This window comes from Eptesicus fuscus, chromosome 18 (assembly GCF_027574615.1).
Source record: "Eptesicus fuscus isolate TK198812 chromosome 18, DD_ASM_mEF_20220401, whole genome shotgun sequence".
NCBI lineage: Eukaryota > Metazoa > Chordata > Mammalia > Chiroptera > Vespertilionidae > Eptesicus > Eptesicus fuscus.
The window spans coordinates 47899355-47927283 of record NC_072490.1 but is presented as its reverse complement, the minus strand read 5'-3'; the positions used below and the strand labels follow the sequence as shown (position 1 = coordinate 47927283).

General features: G+C 40.6%; 1 protein-coding gene across 1 annotated transcript in view; it reads left to right on the top strand.

Annotated features, from left to right (window-relative positions):
- The window catches only part of FHIT (fragile histidine triad diadenosine triphosphatase), a 1079335-nt gene that overhangs the window by 325465 nt on the left and 725941 nt on the right, over positions 1 to 27929 (top strand). Inside the window, exon 3 of the mRNA XM_008146282.3 lies at positions 19124 to 19243. Coding sequence (XP_008144504.1) covers positions 19141 to 19243 — 103 coding nt within the window. The 5' untranslated portion in view covers positions 19124 to 19140. The remainder of the gene's footprint in view (positions 1 to 19123; positions 19244 to 27929) is intronic.

Genomic DNA, 27929 nt, shown 5'->3' with positions numbered 1-27929 from the left:
ATGGCTCAGACACTCTTTGACTAACTCTTATTCTGTCAGTGGAGGTTATCAGTATTCCCTACTATGACTGGGCTCTAACATGGAAGGAGAAGGAGAAGAGGAATGAACTAAGATGTTTTGAGTGTGCCTTATGGCCTAGGTGCTTTGGAGAATCTATAATAATAAAAGCGTAATATGCTAATTAGACCTGATATCCTTCCAGATGACCTTCTGGACAATGCCAGGGCTAAGAGGAAAGCCCGGGTCCCTGGTGCCAGAGGAAAGCCGATGCCAGCAGCCGGGGGAAGGAAGGCCTACTTTCGCACAAATTTCATGCATTGGGCCTCTAGTAGCTACATAGAAAGCTTGGCTTTGTTCTTTGTTTCCTAAATAGGATTGGCTTTTATGTTGGAATTCCTGCCTTGGCATCTGTCTGATTGGCAATTTGATATTAACAAATTCCTACATATGTCAGTGGCTTAGAGCATTCTTCCACATTGGTTTGATTTGGTTTAAACAGGTTCTTACAGGATACATTAAATAACTGTTAAACAGTAGGAATAGAGACAATGAAAAGTGCATTGAATGAATTCATTATTCAACTGCTGTTTACTGGGTATTGACCATTTACCAGGTGCTGTGCTGGCTGCAGTGTATATGGGGATGTTAAATGAAAATCTTTCTTTCTTGGAAAGCTACTTTCCTCTCTAATCTCTAGATCCTTCCTTCCTTCCTTCCTTCCTTCCTTCCTTCCTTCCTTCCCTTTCTTACATGCACACATTTACTCTTTCCATTAAGAAAGTAGCAGTTATCCTGCCTGATGATGCCTGGTCTGGGGTTCTGGCCTACATGATAGTATGTGTGTGTGGGGCGGGGGGTGCGGGGAGTGCAGGGGAGCTTGTCTCCTAAAAGTGGACATGCTGGTAGCTGTGAATGGTAATCTCATCAGTGTATTGTCTATAAGGGGCCTGCGTGATTCTTCCCAGTTATCATTTTTAACTTTGAAACTGGGGGATGAAGTCAAATCAGACCAGTACTGTGGGCCTGGGGTCTCGGAGGAAGAAGCAGGAAAACCTATTTGGTTTCTGGCCTGACCCAAGTAGTTCATGGTTTACTCCTAGAACACAGAGACTGCTGGGAACTGCCCAGCCATTTGTAAAGCTCTTCTTGCCTCGTCATGTGGCTTCCAGATCTGCCTGTGGAGGGTACTAGGTAACCCTGACCTCAGACAGCATGCCCTGCCCTCAAGGAGCTCGTGACCTAGACAGTGATGGCGAATCTATGACATGTGTGTCAGCACTGACACGCGTAGCCATTTCTGATGACATGCGGCCACTGAGTCAGCCGCATGCAGAGGATGAAACATTTGCGAAATAATGTATTTTCCTCAAAGTGACACACTACCTGAGTTATGCTCAGTTTTTTGGCGAAGTTTGACACACCAAGCTCAAAAGGTTGCCCATCACTGACCTAGAAGGTGAGATGAGAATGTGTAATTACAGTGTGTGTGAGGCTGCTGTATTAGGAGTGTGTCCCAAGTACTGTAAATAAGATAGAATGGCAGGACAGGCCCTTCCACGTGTCACACTAATTCTTCAGCAACACTGCATCATTGATATTGATGATAATGGGGGGAAGTGGCTCTCACACGTAAGCTACAGGTGTCTGTGCATGGTCGTGTGTGCTTACAAACTGTGCAGTTTGCCTATCAGAGCATACAGTGTCACAGGTTAATTTTGGTATTTACCATGATCTGAAACCTTCGGGAGCCATCAGCTTGAAACATCTGTATTTGAACTCTGCAAACACAGGGCTCTGGCCTGGCCCCAGCAGCCTGGCGTGCCCAGAGAAGCGAGGAGAAGCCCCATGTCAGGCGGCACACAGGTGGTTTCCATGGCGCCCACACAGGAAGGCTCCCGCATCTTAGCAGCAGGCTTCAGCAATGCAAGCAGAGCTTGAAAAACAAGCAGATTTGTTTGACAGTGTTTGTAGAATGGCTTTGTAAGCAAGAAAGAAAGAAAGAAAGAGAAAGAGAGAAAGTGAGAAAGAAAAGAAATAGTAGAAGTGCCCATAGGAGGGACATGCGTTCTCTCAGGGTCTGCAGCTGGGAGGTTGAAGAGCCACCCAGCGATGCTTATGTCTTCCACCTTCTCACTGAGTTAGTGCAGGAAGTCAGACCGATGTTAGCAAGCACGGAGGCAGTTTTCGGAGATCCGAACATTATACTGTGCATTGTCTTCCAAAGGCAGAGAAAGCACACCATAATTTGAGTGGAAACATCAATAAAGAAGTCGTAAAACATTATTGCATGAGGAACTTCTGGAAAAGTGCATTTAACAAAATCAAAGGCAAAAAGGGAAATCGCAGCAGCAGCAACCTGAGAAATGTCATCAGAGATTTAGCCAGAACCGAGAGTTCTGCACAGCAAATGCGCATGTCACTCCTGGGTGACAGGACACATCCTTTCTAAATGCACCCTCAAATGGGGTAATGTTTTCTTGCTCTGTGCTCAATTTTATAGAAATAAAGGCCCCTAGGCAAATTTTAATTGTCTCTGTTTCTTTTTTTCCTCTCACATTCCCTGTACAGTTGAAAATTAACACTACTGTGGATTTACGGATTTTACTAATTAGTAAGAAGCTTGGCATTTAATAATACAAAACTATGAATAAACCGACTAATTTAACAATTATGTCACTATCAGAATGTTCCCATGGAAGCTGGAAGCCCATAGAAAATTGTGGTCTTTAGATATTTATTCACAAGATGATTAGTCAGAGGGTTACTATAGTGTTATTTCAATGCTGGAATTTTATTATTCATGTTCCTAATCCCAAGAATTGAGCTGCTGAGAGATACACGTGTTACCACATCTCAGCCTGAAGTGGACAGGACCATCTCAGGGCTACGGGAACCCAGTATGAAGCTGGGATGAAAAAGAGGCTTTACACGTCATGCAGCAACTCCAGTTGATTAATAAGGACTCTGGAGGGCTCTGCAAAGATCCTCTAGGGGAACATGTCATAGCTGGACAGTGACATCTGTCACTGGTGCAGGAGGAGGGAGCCACAGCATGCGTGCCAGGTGTGGGCCCTTCCTGATGTCTATGAAGCAGGCACTGAGCTTACCCAGGAGCTTTTATTCTGTTCATCAGGGATCAGGGCTCTTGGGAATCTGTTTAGTGGGGACAATGTCCTTCCCGGACATTGCAGCAGGAGCAGTAAATACTGCTTCCTAAAACTCGAAAGAGCATGCTGAGCAAAACTTTGACCATGAAACAGCTTCATGCACCATGTGTGTGTCCCAGACAGGAAGGCAGGCCAGCAGGCTGAGCGGCTCAGACCTTGTTAGAGAAGGGAGCTGAGGGAGGGCCAGCGTGCGCCCGGCTGCCTCACCAGCGGGAGTCCACCTGTGGTTTTTAACAGCGGGCACCAGGGCACACTGGCAGAGGCTGCAAAGACAGGAGCTGGGCTGGCCAGCAAAGCCTCCATCCTGGCAGGACTTTGGGAGTGGGACCATCTGAACAAAACCACCTGAAGCTGGGATAACACTTTTCAAGAGAAAATTTTTAAAAATAATTCTATTTGTTCCTCTTTTGAAAAGCAATGGCTCTTCCTCACATTTGTCACTAAACCAACGTTCACATGTATAGGTTACCAATAGCTGTCATTTGCAGTGTTACTTGGAAAGCCAGAGCCCTTAAGACTGAACTCAGAGCTCCCACTCTGGGAGATACTGTAGCTTTTCTAGGACTCAAAATCCATTCCACAATATGTACACATTTCGCTGATAAGTAGCGACCTTGAGCATCTTTTCATATGTCTCTTGGTCATGTGTATGTCCTCTTTGAAGAAGTATCTATTCAGGTCCTCTGCCTACTTCTTAATTGGATTGTTTGCTTTTTGGTTTTGAGTTTTATAAATTCTTTATACATTTTGGGTATTAACACCTTACCAGAGAATATGTTTTCCCATTCAGTGAGTTGTCTTTCCATGTTGTTGATGGTTTCCTTTGCTGTGCAAAAACTTTTTAGTTTGATGTAGTTCCATTTGTTTATTTTTTATTTTGTTTCCCTTGCCCAAGGACATATATCAGAAAAAGTACTGCTATGAGAAATGTCCGAGACTTTATTGCCTATGTTTTCTTCTAGGATTTTTATGGTTTCAAGTTTATGATTTAAGTTTTTAATCCATTTTGAGTTTATTCTTGAGTATGGTTTATTTTCCCAACACCATTTATTGAATAAACTATCTTTACCCCATTGTATGTTCTTGTCTCCTTTGTCAAATATTAATTGACTGTAAACACATGGGTTTATTTCTGGACTCTCTTCTGTTCCATTGATCTATATGTCTGTATTTATGTCAGTAACAAGCTGTTCTGATTATTATATCAAGTCGCATGAATCCTCCAACTTTGTCTTCTTTCTCAAGATTGCTGTGGCTATTTGGGGTCTTTTGTAGTTCCATATAAATTTTTTAAATATGTAGTTCTGTGGAATATGCTATTGCTATCTTGATAGGAATTGCATTGAATCTATAAACTGCTTTGGGTAGTATGGAAATTTGGGTAGTATGGAAATTTTAATGATGTTAATTCTTCCTATACACGAACATGAAGAGAAATGCAAAATAAAACCATAATAAGATATTACCTCACACCTGGCAGAATGGCTATCATCAATAAATCAACAGACAACAAGTGTTGGTGAGGATATGGAGAAAAGGGAACCCTTGTGTACAGTTGGTGGGCATGCAGATTGGTGCAGTCACTGTGGAAAACAGTATGGAGTTTCCTCAAAAAATGGAACTGTCTTATGGTCCAGCAATTCCACTTCTGGGATTTTATCTGAAGAAACTGGAAATACTAATTTGAAAGAATATATGCACCCCTATATTTATTGCAGTGTTATTTACAATAGCTAATATTTGGAAGCAGCCCAAATGCCCATCAGTAGATGAGTGGATAAAAATGCTGTGGTACAGTTACACAATGGACTACTGCTCAGCCGTAAAAAAGAAGGAAATCTTACCTTTTGCAACAGCATGGATGGACCTGGAGAGCATTATGTTAAGTGAGATAAGCCAGTTAGAGAAAGACAAATACCATATGATTTCTCTTAGGTGTAGAATCTAATGGACAAAATAAACTAACAAACAAAATAGAAACAGACTCAGCTGTTGGAGTGGGGGAATTACGGGGCTGGGTGAAAAAGTTGAAGAGATTAAGCAACAAAAACAAACAAAAGAAACCTCATAGACAACAGCAGACTACCATCATTACCACAGGGAAAAGGAGATGGGGAAGGCAGTAAAGGGTAACGGGGGAAAATGGTGATGGAAAGAAACATAATTTGGGGTTGTGAACACACAATATCATATACAGATGATGTATTATAAAATTGTACACCTTAAACTATATAATCTTATTAAATAATGTAACCCCAATAAATTCAATGAAAACCAGGTCTAAAGTCTCCAGTAAATCATCATTCAATAAAGATGACAAAATAAAATAATTTAAAAACCAACAAATACATACTTAATTAGTAATTGCTTATCAGCGTTTTAATACTTGTGCTGTGCTCTTCAGTCCAGTTGGCAGTGAAAGTTGCCATAAATGACCCTCAGCAATGGCACATGCTCAAAGTAGCATTGCCCCTAATTCTAGATGCTTCTCCCATGTTGTGGGGGAATCAAGGGAGCCAATGAGGCAGAGCCATATAGAGAGTCAAAGAGAGCTTGACTATACCCTGCCTGTCTGTCAGGTGCTCAGCGACCTGGCATGGCCACCCTTTGGGCTCTGCGTAATCTCTTGCCACCCGTGGAAGCTAAGCACACTGACTCTGTGGCCAGCTGCCATTGTGTACTTGAAAATTAAAAATTCTCCCAAAATTGCATCTTTTCCTGCCCTTCTTCTCAGCTTACCCACCTAGATGCAGGTATTTGGAGTGACCATTCACATTGAAGAAAAATAGAGAAAGGGATGCTATATGGGCAGAGGATGTTTCTGAGCATCGCTGGAGGTAGAGAGGAGACCAATGTTAGATGCCCTGGGTACCAATGTTAGTGGCACTTTTTACTGGCTGTGTGGACTTGGGCGAGTGACTTACACTCTCAGTGCATCCTTCTTCTGTAAAATCAGGATGATGCAAATATGTCACAAGGCTATTGAGAGGTTTAGCTGAGATATTTATATGAAGCACTTAGCATACTGCCTGGTTTATAGTAAGGGCTGCCAGACTATGAGCTCATATTATTAGTATGATTAATGAATTTAAATAAGTTACTGCTCACATTTTGCAAGTGTTTCTACATGATGGGTACCAGTGAGAGAGTTTCTTGCTGGCATCAGATGTGTAAATGCTGACCCTCAAGTACAATTTTCAGAAATGATTTCTCTAATCTTGTAAAGCTATGAAAGGAGGACATTCTTAATTCCTGTGCATAATCATTCCTAGGCAGTGTTCCACATGGAGACCAGTGTGTATATGAGGAAGCAGCTAGATAGGTGGCATGCAAAGTACTGAGATCATAGAAAACTTCAGAGTATTGTTCATGGGTTCCAAAGAAATAACTCGGAGGACTGGCTGTGGAAGACATGGATTTGCCCTGGCCAGCATTGGTCAGTGATGAGAACATTGGCCTGCGCACCAAGGGGTCACAGGTCTGATTCCTGGTCAAGGGCATGTACCTGGGTTGCAAGTTTCATTCCTGAACCTACCTTGTCAGGGAGTGTGCAGGAGGCAACCAATCGATGTGTCTCTGTCACATCGATGTTGATCTCTCTCTCCCCCCCCCACCTCACACCCCTTCCATTCTCTCCAAAAATCAATGGAAAAATATCTTCTGGTGAAAATTAATAAAATAAAATAAAATAAAAAGAAAGAAAGACATGGGCTTATTAGGACTTACCTGTGCATCAGGGGTGGCTGGCCAGTGCTATTGTTTTACTACCCCCAGACTTTCCCATCACAAGGTTTAATAGAGTTCAGAAAACAGAGGAAAACTGGGTGTGCAGGGGGAGGGGTACACACATGAGATCAAAACACTAGCTGTTTACAATCTAAGCTCACATCTAGACCCAGTTTCTCTTTGGCATTTCTTAGACCGAGTTGCTGCCCAGATACCCAAGTTCTCACAGTCCACTTACAAGTGGCCTCCACTGTATTTTCCACGGGACGGGGATTTGGAGCATGAGAAGGGGCCCGTGTTCACATTTCCCATGCAGTAGGGCACAGGTAGTTTCACCCCTGGGTAAGGCCACTGCTCCTCCCCTCTGATGCCAATCTTCATCACCTTTGGGGCGGGTGTTTCTATTGCCCAAAACCCACCCAAGCCCTCATTTTACCTCCCCCTTCTCTGAGCAGTGCTTGGTACTCAGTTTGTTTTACTCACAAGAGCTTTGAGCTCCTAGCTAATAGGTGGCCTTGATCAAATCACTTGACTGCTACGGGTTTTGTTTTCTCAATCTCTACTAGACAGGCTGCTGGGGTTCAAAAGTGCTAATGCAGGTCCAGTATCAAATGCAGAGCCTGGCCCAGAGCGTTCAGTCAATGCTTATTTATTGTCACTGGTGCGAGGGTCTTGCTGCTGTGCAAGGATGTGGAATCCGGGGAGAGATGGCTTGTCTCCCATTACCTAGAAAGACATCCTCATGGTAGATTCAGGGGAGACGGCTCGTTCTTCATCCTTTATCTTTGTCTCCTATGGAGCTGGACCTGTCTTTTCCTAGGTGCCCAGAAAACTTTACAGATGTTAATTAAAGTTCATGTAGCACCTCTCATTTGTGAGGCAACATGCTGGACACTGTGGGAGATGTCAAGCAGGGTTTCTATACAGGCAGATAAACCAGAGATTGTAAGAGCTTCATATTGTTACCAGATCAGGAGGAGATCAAAAGTAAGCAGTAAGGAAATGGCAATTAGTCTCCCTTTGAGAACTCTCAGCTCCAGTCAGCCCTTATACAAGTGAAGAATGAAACAGTGGTAGCATTGTAAGGGAGGTAATAGCTAGTATGTAAATGAGTATGAGCACACAGAAAAGCTGTTTTGAGTCATTGTGAATCCTCAGACCAAAGTGAATGCAAACTCCAGCTCTCCTGCAGAAGCCCACCTGTAGACAGAAACTGCCCACCTGGCCTGAGCAGTGGAGTCACGTGACGGGATGCAGGTGTAGCTCTCAGTCTGCATGCTCGTTAGAGTTCCATCATGCGCCCCAGTAGGCAGCCGGAGCCTCATTAGTGTTCAGAGGAGTAAGCTAATAAGATTTCTGAATTTCCAAATGGTGACAAATAGAGTGAAGAGGTAATGAGAGGGGTAGGAATGGAGATCCCCTTACGAGAACCTATCATGGTGAGAGGATGAGGACATGAACAAAATGCCATAGTCACTCCAAGAGATACTGAGAAGTACCTGTTTGTGGCACAGGGAAATGGGAAGGCATTTATCAGGCAATGACAAGCAAAACTACCCTGATGGAGCCCTGGATAATATTGTGCTGAAAAACCCATGATGAGAGAAGGGTCAAGACTTTCATTGACTTTAATTTTTTTTAGTTACTATTTTATGGTAGCAAAATATGCAGATGCAGTTGTAGGGTGGGAGAGCACTGTTTAAGACCCCGTGAGTAAGAACCTTGCTGTTGGGATAAGGTCTGACCATGTTGGTTCTAGTGAGGACATAATATAGTTTGCTATGGTTGACTTTTTGTGATTTCATTTAACCAGCATCTTCTGAGAATCTAGAAGAGGCCATGGATGGGGTGTCTGGGATGGCCTTGGGTTCAAGGCCTTGCAGGTAGAACTTGGTATCTTCAAGTGGGGTTTCCATGTGCTATTGAACAGGATTGAAGGAAGATCTTTGTCATACAGTTCTAAGCCTGTACCCTGGAGCAGATTAGTTAGTAGATTTTATCGTCATGTAATTATCCTCTTAATAGCACAGTTAGAAATTGCTGAATATAGTAGAACACTTAAAATAGAAGTACGTCCATCTGCAGATTATGAGTGATGGGTAGCTATAATTGACACTGTAATTAGCCTTACTATTCCATTTTAGCAAAAATCTGCAAGTGGAATTGCTTTGCCACAAAAGTCTAGAAATTTCACATTAGTCAAAAACTGTGCTAATAAGAGAGAGTAATCACTGTCTTGCATTCATTTGTGTTGGGAGCTTTCATTTGTTCAGTGTTAATGTTTAAAATATGACCCGATCTAGGTAATTTTGTTTCGGCATTTTATTTTATTTTATTTTTTAACATGCCAGAAGCCTTAAAGAAGAAATATAAGTAAAAGACCTCTGATGTCTCTGAACCTGGGAGGTCTGTGCACCGAGAAAGAGATGCTAACAGGTGGCTCCTGCTTCTGGAAGACCCCGGTTGATTTAAGTTCCCCATCCAACATGTTGGTGCCATCTCTGATGTGCCCACGTACCTCTGCAGCCCATGGAGATGGACTCTCACATCTTTTATTACTGTGTCAAGAGTGTAGGATAGTGGGAATGCAGTAGAACATTTGGTTCTCTAGAAGGGTACATGACATTAAGGTGATTCTTCAACCTGGGATTCTCTTCCTTAAGCGTTATTTATATGTATAATCTGTAAGTTCTCTCTGCTGTTGCAGCCTATACGAAGACCTGGCTGGGGAGGTTTTGGCTGGTCAGGTGAATCTCAGCCTCTATCAGACTGAGAAGCCATGCCATTCCTCCTTTGTCCTTCAGTTTAGAAGTTTCCTTTCTATTCGGGCTTCTGTCTCCCCCTGGTTATCTACAGACACAGACTGTGGGTTCTCTAAACGGCTCTAGGCCTTAATGCTGGTGCTTCAGATCTTCCTCACCTGTGGTTGGCTTGGCAAGACACTTAAAAAAATGACATCATTTTAAGTTTTAAATGGCAACATTTTTGCACATATAGCACTGTGTTTAATACTCGAGGTTAGGTTGAAGTGTAAACTTATAGAACTCATCCGTTCATTCCCCATATCTTTCTTTACTAAAGGTCTTTAGGAGCAAATACCTTTTTAAAGGTGGGCTCTTTTTGAAGAACAGGTCTCCAGTGGATCAGTGGGAGAAGGAGGTTGGCTATTCACATTCCCCGGGCGGACTTGAAAGTAATCCCTTCCTATAGTTTCTCTAGTGTCTGGGCATGTTTCTGTACACTTTCACTTTCACTTCCTTAAGAGAAGTGAAAGTGTACAGAAAAGACAATAGAATTGATTCCAAGCCTATTTTCTCAGAGAAAAATGATTAATTTCCTGATTTCCTCTAAAAACACACAAATGATTTTAAAATATCTTTATATGTGTAATCACTCTTCTTTGAAAATAAATGACTTATATTTGCATAGTATAAGGTTATATAATCATATATTTAGTATAATTATATAATTATAAGGCTATACCAGTAAATATATTAAAATTATGTAAGTATATGGCTATATATTATCATTATATAAATATCGTTTAGCCTGGCAAGTGTGACTCAGTGGCTGAGCATCTACCTATGAACCAGGAGGTCACAGTTTGATTACCAGTCAGGGCACATGCCTGGGTTGGGGGCTGGATTCCCAGTGTGGGGTGTGCAGGAGGTAGTCAATCAATGATTCTCTCTCATCATTGATGTCTTTCTCTCTCTCTCTCTCTCTCTCTCTCTCTCTCTCTCCCTCTCCCTCTCTCTCTCCCTCTCTCCCTCTCTCCTCTCTCCCTCTCTCCCTTCTTCTCTGAAATCAATAAAAAATATTTTAAAATATCAATTTACATATATTATAAAGTTATGTCTTCCTTATTTGTATTTCATTCTTTAATTGGATGAATTAGCTACAAAGCAGATGTCATTAATAGGGGTGGTGTGGTGGCAAGAATGTAACAGGTCACAAGAGCTCTGGTTCCAGACATGGAGTAGTTGTACATATATGTCAGGGAATTGGCAATGAAAGTCACAAGTCAGGGGTTCTTGGCTCTCACTGCACATTAGAATTACCATGGGAACTCCTAAAAACAAACAAAACCATAAATTTAAAACGCTGATGCCCAAGTTTCAGCTGGACCAGTTAAAATAAAATATCCGGTGAAGTTGCTAAGGAAAACATTTTGGCAGTTCCTCAGAAAGTTGAATGTAGAATTTCCTATGACATAGCAATTCTATTCCTAGAGAATTGAAAACATATGTCTACACAGAAACATACCTGAATGTTCATAGCAATACTATTCATAACAGCCAAAAAGTAGGGGAAAATGTCCATCCTACCTAATAAAAGGGTAATATGTAAATTACCATCACTCCACTATGCCCACGATTGGGCCAACAGGAGGCGCAGGGGGCGGGACTCGGGGTGGCCAGGGTAGCCGATTGGGCCGGCGGGACGCTGAGCTTGCGTCGCCAACGGCGGCACGAGCTCAGCGTCTTCGCCATGGCTGTGCTGCGGAACAGAAGGGGCCTCTGGGGCAGCGAGTCATGTTCCACCGCAGACCATCAAAAGCAGGGGAGCTGGGTGCCTGTCTGCTCCGGCACCAGGCCTTTCAGAAGCCTCCGCCGAGCCGGAGGCTTCTGAAAGGCCTGGTGCACCAGCGGACAGGCACCCAGCTCCCCCGCAATCGAAAGCGAAAGCGTGTAGGGGACCCTACACGTGCATGATTCAATCATGCACTGGGCCTCTAGTCAATTAATGAATGGATAAAAAATATGATCTATACATACAATGAGGTATTATTCAGCCTTAATGAAATACTGATGCATGCTACAATATGGATGAACCCTAAAACATTATGCTAAGCAAAAGAAACTGGACACAAAAGGCCATATGTTGTATGATATGAAATGTCCAGGATGGACAAATCCATAGAGACAGGAAATAGATGAATGGCTGCAGGAGCTGTGGGGAGGGGAAATGAGGAGTCACTGCTAATGGGTTTCTTTTTAGATGATGAAAATGTCCTGGAATTAGAAAGTGGCCATAATTGCACAACTTTGCAAATATACTGAAAACCACTAAATGTATATATAGTTTAAAAGGGCGAATTTCCTGGTATGTGAATTGTATCTCATTTTAAAAATACCTTAGGAAAAAAGTATATGTGAATATGGGGCATGGGAATTTTTTTAAAACTCCAGAGATTATTTTTAATGTACAACAGTAAATTTTTTAAATGAAATTTAAAAAACTAAACACTCTGTAGCTTGAATGTTTATCATCTTAAGGGTTTCATCACTCACTGAATGATACACCAAACAACACTTTGCATGATCTGGTCCCTACCTCTCTTTCAAACCCTTTCCTCACCTCTTTGTCTTGCTTCCTGTCCTCGGACTCCACTGTCCCCCTGTCCCTTCCCTTCATCTAAGACCCGGAGCTTGTTCTTGCCATGACACTTGTTGTTTTCTCCCCCTGGAACCTTCTGGCCCCAGACACTCCCACGTAGTGGGCCCTCATCATCCAAGTCCAAGATGAAAAGTTAGATTCTCTTTCCATTGACACTGAGCTAGTCACTTCCACCTCCTCCAAGTCGCTGCCTATTGCACCCTGACTATTTCCTTCAAATCACAATCAGAAATATATTTGCTTGTGGACTGCTTTGTGGTCTCACCATTTGCCACTCCTCCTTAGCCTGCATCTGGAGTGTCCCATGAGAATCCACTGCTAGGACAGTACTAGAACATGGCAAGTATGCAAGTATGTAATAAATATGTGTTGAATGAATAAATAAGTAATTAGAGTTTAATGAGTAACCAAATCAAGGAAAGACTATTTCAGTGTAGGCAATTCCTGAGATCTTTGTAGGAGAAAGGGAAGGAACCTGTGGAGTGAGATTAGAGATGTGAAATGAGCAAATGTTTTAAAATACTACAGTAACAGAGGAGAGGAGAGGTGGCTGATGATGTGAAATCTTGAAAAAGTAGTTGACATTTTGAAATATCTGTGTTTCCTGTTTAAAAGTAGCTGAGCTTCATTGTTTTTTGACTTGTTAACAATTGAAATTTTTCTTTAGTGACACCCTAGGTTGATGACTTAATATACTTCACTAAAAATTGTGTTTTTCTTTGTTTGAAAATGTTACAGGTACACTTCTGTTTGCTTGAATTCTGAGACACTTAGGCTGTCTTCTCTTTCTCTTTGTTCTTCTTGTCCTCCTCTTGTGGGATATTCCCACAGTGTCTCCTTTGGAATTTTGACATATGTCTGCTGGTTCAGAATGTTTTCTAAACCATCTAAACCTAAACGTATGTCTGCAGTTATCCATTTATGCACCTTGATTGTTTTCCAAGTCATCACTAAAAATGTGTTTGAGAGCCTGGCCAGCTAAAAGTATGTTGTTTCCTCAGTTAGATGTCATGCCATTTTTTTTTCTATTAAAGTTAGTTTTGAGATCCATTAGCCAGCAGCTTTTCAAGCTGATGTATATTTTTGGTTCACATTTGAGCCCCTAGTTTTTAATGAAGTGAATTGAAATAGAAACATATTTACCATGTGGTGGAAGTGTCTGGAATTCAGATTTGCCGTATGACTTTTTTTCTGCTGACTCCGAAGAGGGTCATGCCTTTAAGGGTTGGTCTAGATTCCTGCCATTTGCTGAGTCATGTCAGGATATGAAAATAGCAGGTTATTTTTGTTTTATTTAAAATCTTTATTGTTGAAAGTATTATATATAATGACAGGTTATTTTTAAAGTAAACATTATAACGCCAGCCCTCGTGGAATAACATTTATTCTTCAAGGTAAAAATAAACACAATATTTTTATTCTTTTAACCAAAAGAATGATCCTTTCATCAGGTCTGGTTTCCTGGCTTCCCAGGAGAGGCCCAATTCTCATGGCAGATGTTTTGGCTAGGAGAGTGAGAGGTCATTTCCCCCTACGTTACATAACTAGGTAAAAACAAGCTTTTATTACAGATTTGGGTAATCAGAGAATACTCCATGCTGATAAAGTTGTGGAGGAATTCACCTTCTCCCTATATTACTTTCGAATGTAATTTTTAGAAACATTGCCTGAGAGATATTAAGCCATCCATATCAGTAGCTTTGAAGGTTCAATATCCTTTGAACATGATGAGTCTCAAATTGAGGAACTGATGTATGAGAAGTATTCAGAGATGCATAAATATTGGTGTATGTAGGACCTTCCTTGTGGGTTTTTCAGGAGAATTAAGTAAGATTTTGTATAGAAATTGCTTAGAATGAAAGTACTACTATGAGCTGTAATTTCTATTTAATAAGATGCTTATTTTTAGCCAACACTGCTCTACCTTTAATATAGAGAGATTAGTTGTCACCTAAGGGTAGTACAGTGCCACATATATGGTTCTAGTTGTTTTATTTTATTTAAATAATCAATACCATTTATTTCTTTTGTATTTTTTTCAATTTTTTATTAAGGTATTATATGTGTACATATCTTACCATTGCCACCCTAATCAATACGATTTATATAAAAGCAACTTACCAATATTAACTTTGTGTTAGCTAGCAATTAACTGTTGTTTGTTGAATAAGATTTGGTATTACTTTTTGACAGGGCAAAATACTAACAATATACAACAAGTGGCTTTATCAAAGACTTAAACTGTGTCCTTGAGGGAAAGGCACAGTTGTTATCCCATTTCACAGGCTGACCTCCCTGATGTGGTCTTAGCCTCATCATCACAGAGGCTCTGCTAGAGCCAGGCTAGGATAAAGTTTAATATCTTTTTTTAGAAAGCTCCCCAAATAATTTTAATTGGAACTAGGGCTGAACCTTTTTTTAAGTTCTCAACTTAAATGTGCATATTGACACACAGGGAATCTTATTAATATACAGATTGATGCGGTAGATGTCGGTTGGAGTCTGGGAATCCGAGTTTCTGATAACTCTCAGATGACACGGATGTAGAGGATCTGCAGATCACATTTTGTATAGCCATCCCACTGGATTGCTTTTGGAACTATGCAGATGTCTGGTCTTGAAGAAATCATTTGCTGTAGAAGGCGGAGAGGTTACCCGATAGTCTGTTGGTTAGGATTTCACATCCAAAGGCTTGTTAGGTGCATTTGCTAAAGTCTTGAGTTTCTCAAACTTGAGTCAGTGGGTTTTGAAGGGTCCTCGCATTCTCAGAATGGAGTTTATATTTTGTGTTTTCCACTTGATGAAATAATCTGAAAATAATGGACTTAGGCATGTAGTCTGAATCACCAGTTGACCATCAGATACTGTCATGTGCTTTTGGCAGCAAGAGATCCCCTAAATTGACAGAGTTATCTTTAATTTGATGTGGCTCAGAGTAGAGTCCCTGAAATCTTAAATTCTCAAGTTTGATAAATCCACAGATAGTATCCACTATAAATAGTATTTTCTAAAGGAGACCCTCTGAATTTCAGTGAATTTGAGTAAGCCACTTGACTTGCTAGATACTTGACATCTCTAAAATGAGGGGGCTAGGTCTAATGGGTCTCTTAAGTGTTTTCTGCTAAAAAATACTGGAGGTTATTTTTGGGGGGTAGAGCAAGTTTAGAAGCAGATGGCAGTTATATTAGTTGGATGATAATATCTGAAAGCAAACCAGGAAGAGAACTTACTATCCTGAAATGAATTCTCATCTCTTGTTGTAAGTAGCAGGGAAATTTTACATTTGGGGGCATTTGCTTCTGTGGCCATTGAACCTTACTCCACTACAAGTTAGGTTGCCTATCTAATCCTATCAGAAAACATCTGATCAAATTTACTAGTCACAAAATTAAATGTGTATAGTAGAGACATTTTCATTACTTCTTTTCTATTCACTCATTTTGAAGACAAAGTTCTAAAAATAATATCATGCTACTAGCGGATGAGAATTATAGGTGATAGAGAGAGAATATAAATAACTTCCATATTTGAAAAGGTGGAAAATGGAGACTCATTAAATATGTTGAAGTCACATGTTTTTAGTTCAAAATAAAATAACTTACTACTAATGAATACAGAAAAATTAATTAGCTAAAAACATGCCTCTGGTTTTCATTAATATACTTCTTTTTATTTATAAAGCGGTATCTGTAGGCCTCAGTCACTATTTCTGGAAGGAGCCTAGCCCTTCTCTTTCTGCCTCAGCCAAAGCCCACTAATAAGTGTAAAGGCCTAAACCTTAGCCTGAGGTCCCTAGCCCAGCACTTCACTTGGTTCTCTGGATGCCAGAAGCCATGGTCTCCATATTTATTAAGAAACAGAGATTCCAGGAGATGATTTTTTCCCCTGAGAATTCAAATGAATATTGGTACCTCCAGCCTTCTTGTTTGGCAGAAAGGATTCAGCAGTTTCCATTTGCTTAAAATAAAATTGCTTTCTGCCATTTTCATGGGAGAGGAGAGTATTTAATATTTATCACAGCCTTGCAGACAGTTTCAGATCAGCAGATGCAGGGATCTTCTCATCACACAGTATTGGCTCTTATACTTTTCTCTACTTTTGTTCCTTTTATGGTTCCTGGAGTTTTTCTTCACCATTGAAATTAAAACTGGAGAAAGCATGTCTGAACACAGCACAAGTAGGCAGAATTTTACTACAATTATGAAACTGTAAAGCATGGGTTTGGACAAGGACATAGACTTTCCGTTTTCAGGGTGCCAGTGTCAGGAGACAGACATAGCTGTGCTTGGCTTGCTCTCTCACCCAGTATTTTCAGACAAGGTATGAGCCTGTGAAGTCTGGGAATTGCTGAAGCTTAGGGAGTGGCAGAGCCAGGACTCCAGTATGTGTGCTTAGAAGGCTCATTTCACCTCCTCATACTTTCTCTCAGCAAAGTGTAGTTTGGGAGTTGAGTGGACACATCAAAAGGGAAGGAATAATGATGAGGTCAGAGGGTAGTCAACATTTCAAATTGTTGGCAGGCTAAACTCATGAGAAGAAATGTAATAGAATTGCATGAGCTCATGGCAGGAGTGATGCCTGGGAAGGAAAGGAGAGGTGGGGTAGCTTTGAGTAAAGAGAAATGGGAAATAATTAAGCCTAAATTGTAACACTGGGAAATACCTTAATGGATGGATGAGTGCCAGAATGAATATAATCAGCAGTCAGATGGATTGAGGCTGTCTCCCAAAAGCCATATCAAAGAAATAAAAAGATGAGAAGACTGGGAAAAGAGCTAGGGAGAATGAAAAGAAATGTTAGATAGAGTCCCTGAAAGGCAGAGAAGTAAACTGAGGTCGGGTACTATTTGAAGACATATGACCAAGAATAGAAAGAACACAGTGAAAATGAAGGCCTCATATGGAAGAGGTTAATGGACCACCAAACAGGAGGACTCAGGGAAAGAGTCTGGAGTGGATTCAGTAATGCCCCCCCCCACCAAAAAAAAAAAAAAAAGGAACCTCAGAACTTAACCTTATTTGAGAATGGGATCTTAGCAAATGTGATTAGTTGAGTTTACTAGTATACCAGAGGTGGTCCTAAATCAAATGACTCATGTCTTCATGAGGGGAGAGGACACACACAGCTTGGACATGTGAAGACAGAGGAGAGGTTGCAGTGATACAGCTGTAAGCGAAGGGATGCCAAGGATTCTTGCCACTCACCAGAGCTAGGAAGAGAAAAGGGAGCGTTCTGTCCCAGAGCTCTCAGCGGGCACTTGGGCCTACCACCACCTTGATTTCAGTCTTCTGGCCTCCAGAACTGTGAGAAAATGAATTTCTCTTCTGTTAAGCCACTCAATTTGTGACAATTTCTTACTGCAGCCCTCAGAAGCTAATACATTGCCCTATACTAGACCCTTCCACAAAACTCTAACAATTTTGAGATAGAAACTAGAGCATCCTCCGGGGAACAGGAGACTGATCGTCATTGAACTTTTCTCCACAGCAACACCAGGATGTGAGAGGGCAAAGGAATAATAGTTTCCATGTCTTGCAACAAGCAAATTTAAGCTTAGCATTTTATTTCTGGTTACTGTATTTGAGTGAGAGGGTAAAATGAAGATAGTCTGTATAAAATCTTAGTTTTTCACATATAGAGAGAACCTCTCCAAAAGTCACTTTAGAGAACATCTCCTGGGGGTTGGGGGGCAATAGAAGAACAGAAAAGAATCCAGGAGAAAGAAATTACATGCAGGAAAAAAGAACAAGTAGGAAATTTGGTGATTTTTGTATAAAGAAGCAGTGAGAACTTGAGCTTTTAGGATTGTGATAGGGGAGATAATCAGAAAATGTTCCACTAAAAATAATTTGAAATGCTGAATGAAATATACAAATATTCACTCAAAGACATAGGTGAGCTATGAAAAAAGGAAGGGGACAAAAAAAAAAACCAACAGAGAAGAAACTAAAATTCAAAAGAAGGAGTGCTGTGCCCATTGCTGCTTAGTATGAGGGGGTGTTTGTAGACCTTTGTCAGTAAGATAAATGAGAAACATGATTGCTTGAATAACTAACTAATGGTGTACAAAAAACTACAAAAACACAGCATATCAATAACTATTTTAAATGATAACATACTATTATTTCAACACATAAAAAATTAGACAGGAGGAAGCTGGGAGATGAACTGTGAGAGAGCGCCAAGATAGGAATAATATGCTAAGGACATCGACATGATCTGCTTTTAGATATTGATGGAGACATTAAGCATTAGTATGGATTGTAATAAACCACTTCTGAGATAGAAGTGGAATGTATAATTTCATACAAAAGGAAAAACTGATCTAGCCAGTGGAAATAGGAAGGAGAAAAAAAGTGAAACAAAAACTGAAATAGGATATTCAAAATAAACTTAAAGATAAAACCATTGAGAAAAGTATTTAAGAATTAGATTATTTAGAATAAATGCTTAACATTGAAAAATTTTAGCTGAGCAGAGTTGATGAAATGGATGGGTAAAAATAAAAAGCACCTGCCGGATCTGGCCTAGTAGATTTGGGTTAAGGTGGCAACCTGAATGCAGAGGGATTAAGAAGACCATGTTGTTGTCCACATGCAAGCTTCTGCTGGAAACCATTTTCTCCAATTAAGTGGTGGGGAGTGGGGAGCTTTTCAGGAGGACTTACCCAGAATGCATCATAGTGGACATTGAATGAGGGGCAGCTTAAATGATGTCTTCTCAACTAAGAATCTGTAGCAATGGATTTTGCTTTGCTTTCTGTAAAGTGGTATATGATCTGAGTTTCTCAATTGCATTTTATAAAGGTCCTAAATCACTTCTTCTTTCAGATTCCAACCGAGAGAACATGTCATTCAGATTCGGCCAACATCTCATCAAGCCCTCTGTGGTGTTTCTCAGGACAGAACTGTCCTTCGCCCTCGTGAACAGGAAACCTGTGGTCCCAGGACGTATCCTTTGTTTTAAGAGAAGAAAAATTTTAAAAGCCTCTGAACCTAACACACCACACGAATACAGGATTGGCCTCCAATAACTGTCTGAAAGGTAAACAAGGAATCCACTTCTCCCCCTCTTTGGACAAACCAGGTAAGATGTTCCATTTATTCTCGATTCAGTTGGTGGCGCCGGTAATATGCTTGATCAGTTTTGCAGAACTTCTGGAAAGAGTTGCTTAGCAACTGTGGCTTCCGAGGAGAGCTTTTGCCTGACCTTTTCACCGTGGTAGCTGTGTAAATAAATAGGTGCTTCTAAAATGGTCCCAATAAATATCATGGACACTTTGTTTTCAGTTATCAATTGTGCATTTTAATAGTAAAATAGAGATTGGGTGGCACTTTCGTGAAGTGAAAGTAAGGGATTATGGGAAGATTTGAAACACATTGGTTTCTTTACCTCTTGGAAATCATTCAAGCTGGAAGTTTTATTTAAATTCATATACATAAATATCCTTACAAATATTTTTTTTTTCATTGTAGGGTCTGAAATAGCATTTTGTCTTGGAAAACATCCCAGCTTCTAGATCATTATCCCTCCGACTATCGAGTTGTAGTCTTTCTTCCTGTTGACTTCCATAGGCACTTCATTCTTTGCAGTGGAAATAGCAGGGGTTTGTTAAATGCTTTGGAGAGTAATTTTTATGATGTTGAAGATACCACTTGTGATTGTGTGCATATGACTTTTGTACTGACCCTTTAGAATTCTTTCTGCCTAACTTAATTTACTCTGCAGAGTACAACAAAGCATAAAATTTTATATTTTAAGATAACAAGAATATTCCACACTGAGACATGGTTTTACTTTGAAATATATTGCTAGTAATTCTAAATCTATAAATATGTCAAAATTTTTTTCAGAGTGAGTTATATTTTTTTTCAGTAGGAATTTTCAAAGTGCTTGAGAATTTTATGACTATTGGCCATGTAACTATGGTACATCAAAAAGAATACAAACAAGAAAATATGCACCAAAAGTTAGTTGTGATTTTATGATAGACTTTCAAATTTCTTGAATCCAAATTTTAACTAAACTAATTTTGTAAATTTATAAAACTAATGACCACAGCAATAAATCAGTAAATGACATATGCTTTTCTTGATAATATTTAACTCCTCTTTAAATTCATAGAAAATAGCTTAAATTATACTCAATATTAGGAAATTTCATTCTTTTGTTTATTAATGTAAAAGAAATAAAGTGGAGTGATTTAGAAAGGTCATATAAAACCGAACAATTTTTAAGTTATATGCCAGTTTTGTAGTAGGATCTTCTCAAAGACCTGCAGTTCTTGAAATAACAGGAGCTTTTTGCATTTTAGTTTTTCATTTGATTGTGCTGCAAGTTTGCAGTTTTCTCTTTCCTTTGAGGAATTTTTTAAGCAAAATGTTAGGAATTCCAGTGACAAAAGAATTTGGTTTAAATGCCATCTCTTTCTGGGTGCCAGCTTTAATTGACTTCTGTCAAAAAACTGAAGGGATGTGAATTTAGATGAAGAAATGTTAATGCCTTCGACTGAGAAAATGTAGGCTTGGAGAGTTGCACTGCCTTTTTAATGGTTAATAATGGAATGAACTTTGTGAATTTTTTACTTACATTTTGATAGTAAAAAACTTGCTTTTTCATACTGTTTTTAACCCACTCTGAATGTGTGATGTGTAAGACCTGGTCACAAATGCTTTGGAACACAAGAAACTGACATGTCTGCTTCTGGGCAAATGTCTGCCCCCAGCAGTGAGCAGGGAGTGAGTGATGATTGCATTTGTTCTACAGAGCACTGGAATTGCCATGTGGAAGTGAGTCCTGGTCAGTTACTATGTCTTTGAGTAAATGCCAAGGAGACGGGGGACATTGTATTAAAATAACAAACCTACTTGTTTGGAAGGTAGCAAGCTGGACCCAGTCCTTTCTGAGGACAGAACAGTGAGAACGGGATCGTTTTGTCATCAGTTCACTCTGAAAGGTTATCGCACATCTGCAGTGCTTAAGGTGATCCCGGGGCCAGGAGAGGATGCATTCAGGCAATCCTTTTTATATGATGATTTTGTAGCTTTTTATTTCACTTTACCTTTGTAAACTCTGTTAAGTGATGACTGTGAGAAGAATCTTAACAAGTTACTTATTCCCTTGCAGAAAGTGACATTCTTTTGTCTGTGATTTGGGAATTGAAGCTGTGGATAGCTCTGCCCACTAACATTTCATAAAATAATTGGTTATATGTCTGCAGTGGGCTTTAATCTTTCCCCAGTATTCTAGTCTGTCTGCTCTCATTTAGCCCCTTGGGTGGGTCAGCGAGCCTGTGTCTGGATCTCCAATCAAGCCTGTACCTCGTTCTGAGGCACCCTCTGTTCATATCGTTCTCCTATTCCCTTGCTTACAAACAACTATTAAAAATAATGAGTCTCCCCAATCCTTGCCTTTGTTTTTTAATAAGGATAAAGTCCAAACTCCTTAGCATAGTTTTTGGGAAAAAAATCATCTTTTTTAAAATTTCACTTTTATTTTTCAATTAAAGTTTCCATTCAAAACTATTTTGTACTAGTTTCAGGCCTTTAGCATAGTGGTGGGCATATACTTTACAGAGTGGCCCCCCATTTCCAATACCTGCCTGGCACCATGCATCGTCTCACTCAGCCCTTCCCAGCTCTTTGCTAAACAAGCATGTGTTTCTGTACCTTTTCCCCTGCACTCTCTTCCCCTGCTGCCCTTCCCATCCTTTTCATTTCTGCTCAAGTGCTTTGATACCTGTCCCACTGTTACAGAAAACCAGAGAAGAACCAAGCAACGCTTAGAGAGATGGAGTTACATTTATTATTATTATTATTATTACGTGCGGGCCCAGAAGAAAATGTCTCTCAAATTCTGGGCCAAGTCACACGGGAAGTTTCCGGTATTTATATGTTTTTACCTTCTTTGTCTCCCAATTAAGGACTTTTCCTGTTCCCTTTGCAAGTTCTTAAAGAGCCCTGTGTGCTGGGGCTTTGAGACCTCAACCAAAGGCTTGGCCTGGCGCCAGCACTGATAACTTGGTCTGGGGAAGGTTTATGGCCTCTTTGGAACAGGGAGTAGTCTTATTTCCTTATTATTTAAGCAAGCAAGCATTTACAGAAGCCAAAATAGCAGGGTTAAAATTTCAAACAGCAGTTTTTATGTAAGATGGATGCTTCACCACCTTTGTAGGGACAGTATATTCTGTCCTTTTTGTGACAGTTGGTTCATTCTTTAGTCACATGTTGATTCATTCAACAGTTTATTACTGAGCTCCTACTCTGTGCCAGGCATCATTCCAAGCAAGTTTCCCATTCTGCTTCCTGTCACAACCAGCATTCCTACTTGTCTCTGCCCTGAGTCCTTAGTCCCTGGGAAGGGGAGGGAGCAGGACCTGCTCTTACGCAGCTCTGTATCCTGGCATCCGGAGTACCTGCTGACTGCATTTAGTGAACCTGTAAATGTCAGGAGCACCCGGATCATTTCCGTTAATGGGGTGGGGCAGTAAGGGTCTGCCTGTCAGTATTCCCTGCACAAAGCCAAGGCTTGTCACCATTTTATTCCAGATTTTTTAGTATCATATTCAAGCTCTGTTTTCCCTTCCTGCCTTGTCAGTGACAATCTTGTTTATATTTCTGTGCTATGACTGTACCGAGTTAAGTCTAAAAGCAGTGAATGAATGATGGCTGATGGGAAAGGATCCCCCCCCCTTTTTTTGTATTTTGCATGTTAATCTGTCAATGGACAAGTCTGTATTTTAAGGGCAGTGCATTGGCATCATTATGTGAACTGGAAATTTTTATCTTGTATTTTTGGTGATTTCTTTTTTAAAGGAATATGCAGGTGGTCTTTGGGGAATGTGCCATTCAGAAGTTACTTATAAATGTCATCTTTGAACTTGTGCCCTCGCTAACATTTTGAGGGCTCCCCACCCTCAAGCCTTTTTTCCTATGACTTTGCTTCCTGACTTTTTCATACCTTTCAGAGGAGGAAAGGAACTGTCAGATCAGGGGCTGAGGATCTGCTTTTGAAGCAAGACTATTTGCTTCCTGCTCAAAGAGCCACTTCAGTCCCTCCTTGTCCCCACCTAAGGCAAACACTCTGTTCGGGCAGTGTTTGAAGCCGACTGAATAGCTCTGGCCTCCATGGCACACCACTCTAGAAGAATGTGTCAGAATGTCTTTAATCCATTAGTTTCTTGTTACTGGAAAGTGCTTTCCAGAGTTTCTTGGTGAGAAAGAAGAAGCGTCTGGAATGGCATCTTTAGAATTCTTCAGGGGCCCTCATTCCTCAGTGTAGCCCAGCTCTTGTTCGTGTCTTACACACATTTGAACCACGATAGTTACCGCTTCTCCCCACCCACTCTCTTTGCATTGTTCACTGCCTACCTCTCATCTTGAGTTGAGCATGAAAAATAAATTTGAACACTAGCGGAATCCATTTGGGGACTAGGGCTTTTATTGTAAATAAAATTATTCATTTGTTATGTCCTGCAGTTTTCAGCAGACAGCGAGCGTATTGATCTTTGGGTTGCTTTCAGAATGGCATAAGGAGCTCTAATATAAGGGGGCCGTGGCAACATTCGTGGACGGGATGAATGCGGTGTGTAACAACAGAGACAAACCTCACTTGCTGGCCATACTATATTATACAAATCATTTGTCAATAGATTATTGAATTAGTTATTAGAAAGCAGATTTCTCCAAACAGGAGCATTGCACACAATGTTATCAGGGCCAAACAACGTTAGAATGATGCATTGAGGACAGCCTTCCAAGGTGTGTTTGTGAAGAATTGGACTAAGTAACTTAAAGGACATTTCTGCTGATGTATTAGAAACAAAAGTTTTGTACAATGGAAATTGTGCTCTAAGTCCAACTTCAATAGATAAAAAGGAAAACCCTGGTAAATGTCTTTTAAAACACCATTTCAGCTATCCAAACAAGCGATGCTTAGATTTCTCTTTTTTTCAGACCACTTCATGTTGAGTTCTCCTGAAATAAATGAAGAAAGAATAAAAATAGCTTCGTTACTTAACAGTGCTTTTTACGGAAGCACTATAAGCTCTAAGATGCTATAGATAAAAGTGCCCTTTTCATCCTTCCGTAAAAATCAGAAATATTCATCATTTCCTAAGTAAGTTGTAATGTTGTGAATTTCTTTAATTGTTCAGGAAACTGCAGTTATTAGTGATCTGATGATCTTTCATTTCTCAAAAGAGTTTCTTTGCAAGCCTTCCTGTTCTTTGCAAGCCTTCCTGTGCAAATAAAATGAGCGCAAGCACATTCTAATATCTTTATTACTAAAGACAGATGTTTTTGCTCTTAAATTTCCCTAAGGCTATATCTGTTTTTGCACCCTCTGTATGCCTGCTGCATATTAGGAGGTTAAAGTACTCTTGGAGAGATGTTCAAAGACAATCTTGCCATCCTTTGTCCTGAGCTGTAACTGGGTTGTCTTGTGGTCATATTTTTCTTGCCTTTATTTGGCAGATTATTGCATTCCAAAGATCTGTGTGTAGCTGTGGTTGCTCAGTTAGAGTGCTCTTTACCCTGTTGTTTTTAAAAATATATATTTTATTGATTTTCCACAGAGAGGAAGGGAGAGGGATAGAGAGTTAGAAACATCGATGAGAGAGAAACATCGATCAGCTGCCTCCTACACACCTCCTACTGGGGATGTGCCCTCAATCAAGGTACATGCCCTTGACTGGAATCGAACCCGGGACCTTTCAGTCCACAGGCTGACATTCTATCCACTGAGCCAAACCAGTTAGGGCTCTTTACCCTGTTTTTTTATGGGGAAGATTCCCATGTAGTGTGCACCTGCTTTTGGTTAATAGAGGGCATCGCTGTCAGCTAGAACCAGTTTGTGGTGGCATTGGTCAGCAGGAACAAAGGGAGCTCTTAGATGCTTCTATAATTCACTAAGTTGCTTGACATCTTGTTTTCAGTGTCTAGAACCTGCCACAGAGGATCCTGCCAGCCCCCACTTCAAGGCAAACCTTGTGTAACCGTCATCCATCTCAACTTGTCATCTGTGAAATTGTCACAGAGAGCAAACACATGTGCTCTCAAACCCCAGGTTTTTAGTTGATAGTGACCTCGCAGTGTTGAGGAGGATTCCGAGGCTGCCTTCAGGGTCAGCGGGCAGTAGCTATCACGGGTACCAGAAGAGAAAGGGGAGCCAGCCTTGCCAGGCTCTAACTCTCCCAAGTTTATTTTTTGTTCCTGAAGCTGAGACTGGCCTCTTTACTGTTATTATAGACAGCATGATGGATTGTTGGCACCGAAGACTGAAGGAATTAATACTTGATATGTGTGCAAGGAACATTTGAAATTGCATGGAACAAAATGTGTGGACTTTATACACTTTACTCTGGCTCCTTCAAATAAAGGTGGCCCACCCGTGAAACAGCGTGCCTGAGCCTTGTACATCTTGGTCTCTAGACCTCATCTAGGCCACCTCCTGCTAGCCGCTGTTCCCCCGGCTCCTTGCTGCCTGCGGCTGGGAGGACGTGCACGCAATGGCATTCTGGTTCCCTTGGCTCCTTGCTTTTTATTTAGTTGTGACTGTTTTCCCTTGACCTTGACCTCTTCTCCATAGTAGGGTTTGCCTTCTGGCGTTAGGCCCTGCTGTGAACGAGCTGAGACGGGCTGCCTGGACATGCTTGTGTGTTAGAAGAGGAAACTCCAACTGGCTTTTCGATCAGAGCTTTTAGGAGGTTCCTGCATTATCTCAGAATTGCACAAAACCTATAGAATCACTTTTGCAACCAGTTAAAGATACCTTTGCAATCTGCTGATCTATACAAAATAGAATTTTGTGTGAGGGTAGGAAAGAGGAGGACGATATTAGGAGTGCTCTCTCTCCCACTCTAGCAAATGATAGGATGATAATTTTATATATGTATTAAAGTAACACTTTGAATATTTCTTGAATTAATTGCAAAAGTGAGCAGTCTGTAACACAGAAAACCATTCTCCATTTCTACTTATTTCTTTGTGAAACTTTCCTCAGGTAATTTCAAACGATCACGGTTAGCAATCACTGAACTTGGTTCATTATATTCTGGACACATTTGTGATCTGCTTTCCATGAAAGTCATCAGATTGTGAGGAACAGGAAGAGGCTGGGCCTGTGCTGCCAGCCCGGCACTGGTGACAGAATGTAATTAGAAGTAATGAATGGAATAATACATCATTACTCAAAGAAATGTCATGAAATTAACTCAAATAATGCACAGTGTATCCTGATTTCCACTTTCAATGAAAATAGATTTGTTAGAACATCAGTAGACAGTCCATGTTTATCCTATATTTTCATACACATATCAAAACTGTTAAAATCTATTGAATAAATATACATGGATTTTCTACGACACAATAAGTTAAGATGACTTTCTTTTGCTAATAGAGTCTCATGGATATTCTTTATTATACGTACATAATGTGTATATACGTTCACTTCTTAGAATTAGCATAATTAATTTATATTTAATGCAAATTAATGATCTAATTTATTTACTTAGCTCCCATTTCCCTTCTCAAACTAATTGACTGAAAAAATAACTACTATAAATTTGCAAATAGCTTAAATTGGCCTTGTCCTAAGAACTGCCTACAGTACTAGCCATCTGAACCTGTTTTGCGATCTAAAATATTTTTCTGGGGTTTCTGCTCCAGGCCTTAAATACGCTTCAGGAGTCTCAGTTTGGCTTAGATATACCCACAGTTGGGGGTTAAGAGGTGGGTGGGTATGTCTTAGGCAGAGGAGTTGTTTTTATGTGTAGTGATTAGTATGACACGTGCCACTGACCAATGTGATAGGTGTTCTAGAAGCTCTCTGCTGGGCCAGCCATGAGCCTGTTGATTTCTGCACTTTGGGGAGGTCTGGGGGTCCCCAGTGAGGCAGAGAGGAGTGAGCAGCACTCAGGGAGTAGTGAGTACAGAGCACTTCAATATTTTAATAACAGAAATGGGCGTGACATTGGGTACAGTCGCAGTAACAGCCCTGGTTTTAGAGAGGCAAAATCTGATAGGAGGAAGCCGCCATCAAATCCTTGGGCTCAGACCTGGTATTTATTCTTCAGCATCATGGAGGCTAGCAGAACAGTAGATTCACCAATTAGTTAAAAACAACAGAATTCTCCATTTGTTCCAATGGCCGTCTTCCTCATGATGAACTGGTAGCTGCCTACCAGCAGGTCCGGGGAAGCCGGGCTATGAGACCCAGACAGGGTTTTCTGTCTTTTCCATGTGGGGTGGCAGTGTGGAAAGTGTACACACACACACACACACACACACACACACACCCCCCTTATTAATATATATTATTTAAAATATTTTGGAAATTAATTAATTAAAATAATGTTTCAAGATGAACAGTGCAATTGGAGTTAGTATTTTGTTTTGTGTTCACTGACCCATGAGCCTTTGAAATAGAAAAGCTGAACCTCAGGCCAATGGTGGTCCCACTTCATGGGAATCCAGACTTCACCCAAATGCCTCACCCTCATGCCATTTTCTTTCCACCCTCTAGTTGTCCACCATGTGCAGCCAGACTCTCTGTGGCATCGGTTAGGTGTTCTGAGGACTTATTCTCCCTAATTTCAAACCTTCCCCATCACTTCTGCTTTCCAGTGCTTTATTATTA